Consider the following 11,374-nt stretch of genomic DNA (forward strand, 5'->3'; position numbering starts at 1 on the left):
CCTTGTGCAAAGCTGGAAAAAAAAGTCTCAACTACCCAACTGAGGTAAGTTGGGGAGAAGAGCTACAAATATAGATTAGAACTGATCCCATTATTTCTTCACATGCCTGTTGGCCTTGAATGCATTTAACATTACTTGGCAAAATTAATTTCCCTCTGAGGTTGCATATTTCATATTTGTCAGATTCCTTCTTTACCTGAACCTGATTAAAGTAAAAGATACTACATCAAGTAGAAAGAAATCTTGAGGGGCTCCTTATGCAAATAAATGCATTTTCACTTCATAAATATTGTCTATGGCTGCACCACTTTATGGCCCTGAAAATCCTGCTACTACTTTAATGCACTAGTACTTCTATCAATGTATGGTTTTCCCAGAGGGATTATTTGATAATGCAGATCTTTACCATTCTTTGTGGATACACAGTTATCCTAAAGTAAGTATGCCTGCCAGATACAATGATGACATGTACATTTCTGCAAAAACAATTGCATAGGGAGTACCTGATAGAAAAATGAAAGATTGCTTTCTCCAATACCCAACTTACTTTTTTTCTAGCCTGATTCCTTTTCCTAGTTTCAACTTCTTTACAAAGTTCATTACCTGTGATCTCTAAGGGAAAGTTTAAAGGCAAATAAGAATTGTTTCAATAACATCTATACTAAAATTTCCAATTTTACTTCCATTACATATATATTTTTCTAGAAAACCAGAGATGGATCCATATTATGAAAACCACAGTTAAAAATTACCCCCTAGTAAACTTATTTAAATTTATACAATTGTTGCTCATTAGCTCTTTCATACTAAATTGGCCTTGTTTTATTATAAAATGTTAATATTTTTATCCAAAAGATATGAGAAATAATACTTTTCATGTATACACATGAACATATACACATGTGCCAATTTAAGCAAATTATTCTCAGGTGATTGTGCAGGGGTTTCCCTATTGCTAAGACATACTTCCCAAAAACTGTTTTTGCAATTCTCCTTTTGTCTGTATTTCAAACTCTTTGGAATCTACATGAATAAATCATGAGGAGAAGTCCAGATCATTTCTTTCTATTAGAAACAGTAGTGGAATCCCTCTAAACTACTATTTGGCACTTGGTTCATGTATGTACAAAATTGGTCATATACCTCATGCTTTTTGTGAGAAGTCAGCCACTCTAGATTGTTTGTATACTATTCTTTTATGCTATTGTCCCTGCCAAACTAATATTCAATGATTAAAGTAAAAGTGGAATTTCTCCCCAAAAGTTAGGAAATAACCATAAAGATACATAAATTTGCTGGGTAGTTATAATCTTTTAATATGAGACATTTCACCTTGCTCCACAGGTGGAGGGGGCATGGGGGAAGAGCAAGAGAGAACCAAGGGGAGGGGGCAGGCAGAGAAAGACAGAAAGAGAGACATTCTTCTTTTAAGTACCTAAGCTCCAAACTTCAAAGTCATCTTTAATTCTCTGACTCCTCCTTCTAATTCACTACCCTGTTCCCCCATGCAATCAGTTCACAACTGTTGTTGAATGTACTACTGCCAATTTCAAACCTTCCTCTTTCCTTTTGCTATATTCATACCAATCTAGGTGAAGTCCTCCCAAGGGATGTTTTAATTCAACCTGTCAGTATCAATTACCACCTGCCTTGTCTCCCTGCCTCTAGCTTCTCCCTTCTTTAATTGGTCCTTCAGTCACCTCTCAAATAAACAGGACTAACTACAGGCCATCTCTGTTCAAAATCCTTCTATGTTACCACTAGGATAAAATATGGATTCTTTAGATGGGCTTTTAAGGCCTTCAATAATTTGGCTCCAGCAAACCTTGTTTTAGCTCAGTCATTTCAGTCCTATCCAACTCTTCCGATCCCATTTGGTGTTTTCCTGGCAAAGACACTGGAATGGTTTACCAGGTCCTTATCCAGCTCATTTTATAGATGAAGAATCTGAGGTAAACAGGATTAAGTGACTTGCCCAGGGTCACACAGATAGTAAGTGTCTGAGGTCAGATTTGAACTGAGGAAGATGAGTCTTCTTACATCAAGTGCCAGGTGCTCTATGCACTTTGCCACCTAGCTACCCTAGTTCAGTTCAGGACCACTCACTACTCCCATATTACATCCTATACAGCCCCATCTCTAGGCCTTTGTATATCCCTATGTCTAAAATTCTCAGTCCTCATCTCTCTGTTGAGATATTCTTCCTCCTAGGCCCAGCTCAGATGCCATATCCTCCATAATGTCTTCACTGATTTCTCACACACTCCACTTCCTACAACTGAAGTCATCTGTCCCTCCTCAAATTATGAATATGATTTTGTTCAGATATCTCCTTTACCTCTTTCACATTCTCTTATAGTCTATTCATTTGTGAGGAAAGCCTTTGCCAAACCTGTGTAGATGTGAGTGATAAGGTTGTGCCATATTGCCCTATTATATTCTAAACTCCGATAGCAAGACCTGTATAGTTGCTTGGGTTTTTTTATTCTTTGTATCTCCAGGGCTCAGAGAGCCTTGCATATGTTAACCAAGAGTTATAAAAGTTCTAAATGTTCTCCTCCTCCCCAATCACGATGGATAAAGTTCTTCCATGGTACTTTTGTGTGTGTTGAGGGACATACATGCCTATCCTATATTATGCTTATAGTCTGGGGGAAATTATTTCTAAAAATCATTTTACATGCCTTTGATTCTGAATACTTATGATTTGAATGATAGATTATTTCAGCTTCAAAGAAATGAATTTTTATTCTATTTTTTTAGTCTTCATGTTGAGGATTCCTTTTATATTCCACTTGGTGAGCATTATACAACTTCTTCACAGTGAGCTATATAGGGAATAAAAAGGATGAAGATACAAGAGACACAGACCGATCCCAGAATAGGCTGATCCAGAGGCAACACGATCAGCTACAGAAATAAAAAATATTTTTAAAAAGAGATTCAGAGAGACAAAGTGAGGGAGGGAATACACTCCATTAAATCAAATAATTCTCTTCAAAGAAGACAACAGAGGGTAAAATGATTCCATATCCATCCTTGAGTCAATAAATGGTTGACAGAAAACAGGGTGCCAAGACAGAAGATGGTAAAAACCAGTTTATATTGACCAGATTTAGCCACTAATACAAATGAAGCACTTCAATACTTTATCTCCTTATGCTTTTCCTTCTGCCTCTCTCCATAAAAAAATGAAGTAGAAAGGAAGGAGATTTAATCCAACTTCTTAACATCCCTGTAAGATAAATAGCACAAGCATTTTTATACCCATTTCTGGGCTAAGTAGATTTGCTTATGCTTTCTGACTCCAAATAGAGTATTTTCTTCAACTACAGCATACTGCCTTTATACAAATCACTGAAAGTTCTTTGTTGTTATCTTAAGAGGACAGTAGGAGAGCACAGAAAGAATAGTAGGCCAGGCAAATATGGTTCCTGAGGGTGGAGTTACCTGAACACCTTATATACATAGGAATAAATCTGACATTTGTCTTCAATTCTTTCCCAAGGCATATACTAGGCTTGCTGGCTTGAAATGAAAACAAATCCTTCTAAAATATTAACTGGCAACCACTTAACACAACTAAACTTGACCCATCAGAGCACTGATGTCTTTTACTTTCTCCCCTCTCCCTGGAAAGGATTGTGGCGAGAATGAAAAAGCTTTTGAAATAAAGGAACACTGCATACAAAGTATTAGTCCTACTTACTGTAATATGGTTAAGAAAAAATGAAAAGTAGTTTTCCCCCTACCTCCCCTTTCTGAATCCCAATCCTACCTCAAACCTTCTCTCTCTCTTGCCCTCTAGATACTAAATATCTTAATGTTACTAGTGCCTTACTCTTTGACATCCAAAGTCCCCCAACTTCACCCAAACTCAACATCTGAAATTCCCCATCCAAAATTCAAAAGTAAACTGAGTCATTCTTGACTGATTACTTAGAGACTGATATGAAAAAATTCACTACAACTTCATGTGTGTATACGTTCGTGTATATAAATGTGAATGACCATACAGCTTCCTAAGGATCATTTGAATTTTAAAATAGTTTCTGAACCCAAATTCATCTCTTGTTGGTAGACTATGAGGGTAGGAGGTGGGTGGGAAGAGATACTTGAAAGCTGGTTGGATGTGAGGCTTCAGGCATCTCTTATCCACTCTAAACCACTCTCTTCCTCTTATCTAGTTTCCCATGAAATTAAATAGTTGGAATTGGAATCAGCATTTCTAGGTACAACCATACACTCATGCCAATGAACACCATGCTTGAGACAAACACACACATACACACATACACACACACACACACACACACACACGCAGCCATAAGCACCTTTGTAAGTCACTCTACATTGTTTATTTTGTTTTACTGAATTCAATACAAACCAAAAAATCTATGAATAGAGCAGGGGTGTGTATATGGTGTGTGTGTGTCTGTGTGTGTGTGTGTGTATCCCTACATATAGATATATAAAATCCCCTTTCAAAAACTCAAAAGTTCGAACTGCCCTTCTTGCTGAAAAGCTGTAAAGCACTCCTGCCTCAAAGCTTTGCCTTGGCTGTTCCTCATGCCTGGAATGCATTCACTCCTCACCTCTACCTCTTAGAATCCCTGTTTCCTTAAAAAAATCAACTCAAGTGCCACCTTCTACATGAAGTCTTTTCCTGATCCTGGAAGCTGCTTGTGCTTCCTCCACCCTATGTCCTTGCATTTGTTTCATATATAACTATGTAAGGTGCTCCAAAAAATCTTAGTGCAGCGTCAAGCTATTCAAGCCTGAAACTGCAGTATGATTTTTTGGCCCCCCCTGTATAAGCAGATCCTGTCTCCCCCAACTGAATGTAAACTCCTTGAGAACACAGGAAATTTCACTTTTGTCTTTGCATAACCAGCACCTAGCACACTGAATGGCATTTAACAGGTAGGTGCTTAACAAGTCCTTGTTAACTGATAATAAAGGGAGGGCAAAGGGAAAGATAAGGAAGGTAATCCCATAGGAGGCAACATCTGAGCTGTTCTTTGAAGGAAGCAAAGGATTCCATAATGGTAAGGCCAGCAGGGAGTGTATTCCAGACTTGGAGAAATCATTTGTGCAAGACAGTAGAGGTGGGAGATGAAATACTGAGCATGGGAGGACAGCTAGAATGCCAGTTTAACTCAAATGGAGAACCATGTGGAAGAGAATACTGGCAAAGTATATGGAAGCCTGATTGTGAAGGGCTTTTAAATACCACACTGGGGTACTTATATTTTATCTTAAAAAAGCAAGAGTGATGGCAAAAGTGTACAAAAACACGTACAAAAATATTTGTAGCGGCTCTTTCTGTAGTGGCAAAGAATTGGAAATTGAGGGGATGCCCACAAATTTGGGAATGGCTAAACAAGTTATGGTATATGAATGTAATAGAATACCATTATGCTATAAGAAATGATGAGCCAGCAGACTTCAGAAAAACCTGGAAAGACTTACATGGACTGATGCTAAGTGAAGTGAGCAGAACCAGGAGAACATTGTACACAGTAACAGCCACATTGTGCTATGACTCACTTTGATAGACTAAGCTCTTCTCAGCAATGCAAGGATGTAAGACATCTCCAAAAGTCTCATGGTGGAAAATGCTATCCGCATCCAGAGAAAGAACTATGGAGTCAAATACAGATCGAAGCATACCATTAGCTCTTTTTTTCCCTTCTGTTTTGTTTCTTCTTTCTCGTGGTTCTTCCTGTTAGTTCTAATTCTTTACAACATGACTAATGTGAAAATATGTTTAATAGGAAAGTATACATAGAGCCTATATCAGACTACATGCCATCCTGGGGAGGGAGGAGGAGAGTGAGGGGGAGAAAATTTAAAACTTGAAAGCTTATGGAAATGAATGTGAAAACTTAAAATTAATTAATTTTTAAAAAAGCAAGAGTGAGTCACTGAAGATTTTTGCATAAGGAGTGACATGGTCAGGTTTGCAATTCAGGAATATTGACTTGCTAGTTGTGTGGAAGAGAGATGAGTGAGATGAGAAAACCAGGCAAGGAGATCAATTAGAAGTCTATTACAAAAACTGTCCAAGGGAAAAGATCATTTGCATTTTATAGAATGAAGACATGAGTGGAAAGATGTTATGGAGTTAGTGACCAATTAGGAAGTTCCTTCATCACAATAACAAGTTTTACTTTTCTCTCGGTTCTACCCTGCTACTTTCCTCTCTAAAGGACTCAACTTTCCTGCCTTAATATTTCCTAATTTAATCCATTTTGAAGACTGATCTAATATTCTTGTGAAGTGCCAAATCACAGAGATCACGGATGCTAATGTCTGCAAATGAGAAGCTGAATTGTAATGATCAGAATTCCAAATAGCACGTAATGACTAATTCACATTCAGATCCAAGTCAGATAGAGGCCTGCAGATTCTGCAGAAACAATATCATCTAAATTGTGGCTTAAATGAAAACAAAAGAATTCTTTGAAAAAGATATATAGTAGAAAATCTAAGTAACCCTCTCTCCAACCCATAGCTAAAACGTTCAGAGCGGTGGTCATGATTCTACTAATGTATAATCATCATCTTGTTTATTCATTTTGATTATATTCACCTCTTATTTGTATGAGCTTACAGTACAGGTCTTCAAACATTGAGGCCTGCTGTCCTATTTTTTCCCCTCTTCATCTGAAGTACCAATGCCACAGTTAATGATTAAGAAAGCTTCCAAAACAATCTGCAGGCCCATTTGGCTGGAAGTAAAATAAACCAGAGAAGGAGAAATGAGGCTCACCATTGATGTGTTCTTCGGGTTACACATCATCAAATTTATGTTCTAAGACAGTCATAGTAAAGTTGTGTCAAATAATGTTTCATATAGAAAGTAAATACAAACCCAGGACAGTCGGAAGGTTCTGAATAAGATTCACTATGATGTATGTTTTATTCTGCTCCTAGAGGTAGAAGACCACAACTCAATAACATACCTTGACACCACCCTTCTGTAAAGCCATCTACTTGTCTTGACATTCTAAACCTGCTGTTTTATTCCCTGCATAGGTTCCTTTCTCAACACTCCCCTCAGCTACCATCCTCCTTTTCTCTCAGGCCTGCATCTTCTCTTTTATGGGTAGCTTAGGAAACTTCCACTCTGAAGGACTTTCTGGCTCCTGCCTGAGCCCATCACGACATGCTGAGGAGCTCAGATTCACTGTCAGGCTCAATCACCTCCTCAGCAGTAAATGACTATTCAGCTGACTGAGTCCAACCTCCTTTCAACTGTTCTCTTAGCAAATGAGTTATTCACGCTAATGTGTTCCCGTACCCTGACCAGTCACTATTCCTAATTGAAAAAATGTCTATCTACTCTGTTATACAAGTGTAATTATCAAATATAGTCTCCTCCCATGAATACAGGTAATATACTCAGGGTAGTGCATCTTAAATGTAAAGCAGACTTCCATGCCCTAGAGTAGGTTACTCAAACATTTAACCTTATTTCAAAGTGACTTAGAAAATCCAAATAAATGATACGTTAAACCATCTAGTCTGCTCTTTAATCCACTTGCATTTTTCCTTAACTTCTCCATTTGATACTGTTTCCAAGAGAACCACAACCTACTAAGAATCTCAATTTGTGCCTTTCATTAATTTACATTTACCTTCCTACTTGCCTTTCACAAAAGTAGCCAATCTTTTATTATTCCATGTTATTTTCTGTGCATTCACCCTTTTCTAACTCTTCATCATTAAGCTGCAATATACATTTTAAAAAACTGTATTTCTTCAGACATCGTCTCAGGATGTCATCTTCCCTTTGATAGAGTAGTATTTTCCAACCTAAAAGTGTGAAGCAACCAAAACTACAGTGTATTTTGAGCTGAGGAAGCATGGTATTATGTGAAATAATGACATTTTCTCATTTTAATTTTTTTTTGTTAACACACTACATATCCCACCCGTACTTTGGCCCTGTCCCTTCTAGTAGAGTAGTAGTACCTTTACAAACTGTGATAATTCCCAAGTTATTTCCCAAAGGCTTCATAAAAGGTTTGTCATCATTTATGACCTATTTCTGCATTTGCCTGTGTCTATTATCTCTCTTTTATTCAAGCTGAACAATTTTTCATTAGCTTTTTAGCTCTTATTTCTCCAGTCTTCCAAATGTGGCTCATCTGGAGCTGTCTGCAATCCAAAGTTTTACTTAATGAATCAGCCCCTCATTGACTACATCCATCAAACACATGACATCATACTGACCTCAAGCATTTGCTTAGTCAACCTTTTGTGCTCAGTTGATTTAGTTGTTTTATAAGTTTTGTATTTGGAAAACTCAAGGCACTGCCTTAAAGCATTTCCAAGCCCCTAACATACATTTTATTTGCTTCCCCCCCCAAAGGATCTAAAGGTGACATTGCTTTCCAAGTTTACAGCAGTCCTTGGATTTTCCCCTATCCATTTTGTAATTATCAACTTTTTTTAAAAAAATCATATTCTCTAGACAACACCTTCAAAGAATTCTTCTCTATAACATAACTTAACTCATCTATGCAAACTAAATGGAGAAACATATGAGAATTCTGGAGGCAACATCACACCAAAAAAAAAAAAGGAGGGGGACTAGGAAAGGAGATGACAAAGGTATAAAATAATGACATATCTGCCATTCTTCAGAGATACTTATTAAGACTGAAATGCTAAGGAGAGAGGACGAAACAATATCCAACAAGTAAGAACGAGTGGCTATGGAAAGGGGCTTCTTGGGGAAGATAGTGAGACCCTTGCCCACCTCAGTTTGGTTCATCAGAAATTAGTTGACCACCTCCTTCTCAAGTAAAAGAAAAAGAAATCAAAACATCAGTGTCATTCTTCCCTCCCTGTTAGGTGAGATTGACCACCAGGGACTGATAAGCCTAAATTGGCACCACCACCTTCGTCAACACAAGCATGCTAACGGGGATGGGATGACTGGGAGAGTGTGGAGAGGTTAGTTCTTACCTTATTGGAGTACGGGGGCTTGCTTAAGTTGATTCCATCCCGGACGAGTTTATCCCTGATCATGATTTTCAGTTTGAGTTTGGGGTAAGTCACCAGTTCCTTGCTCCGGGACCCGGCTTTCTGGTTCCTAGAGACCCCCCTGGGTCCTTGGGTCTGGCCGGGCTGGGACTCCCTCCAAGCCTGACCCTCATACTGCTCCACTAGGTGACTGGTGTAGATTTCTGGGGAAGGGGAACCAGGCTGCTGCTGGGGCTGCAGCGGCTGCGGCTCCAGGGTGAAGTAGAGGCCGGCGGCATTGGCGTCTTGCTCCCGTAGCCTCCTTACCGCGTCGTGGATCCGGCGCCGGTGCTGGGGGGCCAAGACCCCGATGGCGTCCAGGTCAGGATCCCCGATCTGTTTGCACACCTCCAGGTCATCGTAACCATTATCCACGAAGGACTCCGCGTACTGGGGGAGTTGAAGGGCTTTTAGCCATTCGTAAACTATGTTGGTGCACATAGTACTCGCTACTTTTACAACACACACCAAAGGGAGAGTGGGGAGAGAATAACCTACAAACCCGACGATAACAATACTTGTAACTTTTAATCCTTTTCTTTCCTCGGAGGAAAGGGGGAAGGAGAGAGATGAGGTAAAAATTAACAATCTGCGAAGCTGAAGGCGGAATAGCACAGAGTTGGAATCAGGAAAATAGCAGACACCTTTAAAAAAAACTGGAAGAAAAATGTGAAAGCAAAAAAAAAAAAAAACCAAAATTAAATCCCTCGCGAACAGCAGCCGCAGTTCACAGTGATCTATTGGTATTGCTGCTTATTCCCTCGGAGCAGGCGAGCTTCTGTCACTCGATTGAGGGTGGGTGGCTGAGAAGGGGTTTAATCACAGCCCCTCTTTGGAACAAGCCCGGTTCGGGGGCTCTATTTGGACGACACGAGGTTAGGTTGGTCCTCGCTTTCCTTCAGTTTCTCTTCTGCTTGATTCAGTTCCATTCGTCTCCTTTCCTCTGTGGCTTCATGCATCTCTATTTACTATTTGCTCAGTGTTTGCTTTTTAACACGTAGTACCATGTTGAGGAGGAGGAGGAGGAGGAGGAGGAGGATCCTTCAGCCAGACAGATGCACAGTCGCCCTGATGTGTCTCATCTACGTATGTGTTATTCACCTCCTCCTCAGCACCCTCCCCGGTCCCTGTCCCGTGGTTTCTCAGCTGCTGGCTGGAGGGCGGGGTGAACCTCAGCGGCTGCCGTTAGACTTGCCCCCCCCCCAAACAGGGCTTCTCTTGCATACAGAAGCTCCCTGGTCCGCTCCTTTCAGTTCCTTCCCCTAAACAGCACTTCTTTCTCATACAGGAGAACCTATGTCTTCCTTCTATTCTTCCCACTTCGCCTTTATCAACAAGGATGGTAGTGTGGATCCTCAGGCCGGGGTCCACAGACAGGGCGAGGCTGGATATCCTAGTTTCCCTTCTCCCCTCCTTTTCCTCGCTAAGTTGCAGCTTTCTTCTGTCCTGGTGCCAAGCTCGGCCCTCACCCTTCAACTTAGCGAGCTGCGCATCTATTTCGTAGTGTCCGTCCTGCGCTCGAGTGGAGGGGCTGCCTCCCGAGTTGGGGCTGGGGACGGGGGTGGGGAGGGGGGGACGTTAGCTCAACACTGGGCAGCCGAGGAGGCCAAGGAGTAGAGCGGCGGGTAATAGAGGTCCTCAGCACACCCAAAACCCACGGTGGGGTCCGAGGCAGAGCTCAGCCTGCAGCTCGTCAACCCACGACTTCTCCGCACTGGGAGATAACTAGTTGACATGGGCAGCTTCCAACGCTCTTCTGCCTCTTTCCTCCTCCATCTCAGTTATTTCCAAAAGTTAGGGGAGAGGGAGAACTTTCTCCTTAATCATTTTGTTCAGCTTCTACTCCCGACCTTTCTCCCGTCACCCTCTTCCACTCAATTACAGCCTTTCTCCTTCTTCACCGCGCTCTGGTTCTCCCGGAGAAGGAGAAGGGCGCCCTCCCTCGAAGGCCGGGGCTCCCAACCAGACTCGCCCAGGGAAGAAGCTCTGTGGCCAGAACAGACCTGAGTACTGAAAAGTCCTCTGGACTTTCAACTCTGGAACCAGAGGACTTAAAAGTCAAGCACTGGTTTAACTGCTTGGAGAGAAGGGTAAAGGGGGAAGTGTTTGTTTGTTTGTTTTGTTTTTAAACAAAAAGGGCTGTTACCCTTTGCTTTTATGTAGGCTCCAAGAGCCTGAGTCCTACCTAGGTTTGAGCCCTAGTCCAGTCCCCTTGAGTTCTAAGCATCCATTCACCACCCCAGCTGTGGAGAGAGAATACACCACGTGCAGGTGATGCTGCCTCAATCTTCTACTAAACACGGGCTGTAATAATAATGATGATAACCTTTCTCAGGTG

The 11,374-nt window shown here is 40.9% G+C and overlaps 1 protein-coding gene across 1 annotated transcript in view; it reads right to left on the reverse strand.

Annotated features, from left to right (window-relative positions):
* SAMD5 (sterile alpha motif domain containing 5) overlaps nucleotides 1-10,569 on the reverse strand; it is a 39,190-nt gene extending 28,621 nt beyond the window's left edge. The window contains exon 1 of the mRNA XM_020986579.2: nucleotides 8,980-10,569. Coding sequence (XP_020842238.1) covers nucleotides 8,980-9,477 — 498 coding nt within the window. The 5' untranslated portion in view covers nucleotides 9,478-10,569. The remainder of the gene's footprint in view (nucleotides 1-8,979) is intronic.
* Nucleotides 10,570-11,374: the final 805 nt, after the last annotated feature.

Source organism: Phascolarctos cinereus, unplaced genomic scaffold (assembly GCF_003287225.1).
Source record: "Phascolarctos cinereus isolate Bilbo 61053 unplaced genomic scaffold, phaCin_HiC Scaffold_5;HRSCAF=322, whole genome shotgun sequence".
Classification (NCBI taxonomy): Eukaryota; Metazoa; Chordata; class Mammalia; order Diprotodontia; family Phascolarctidae; genus Phascolarctos; species Phascolarctos cinereus.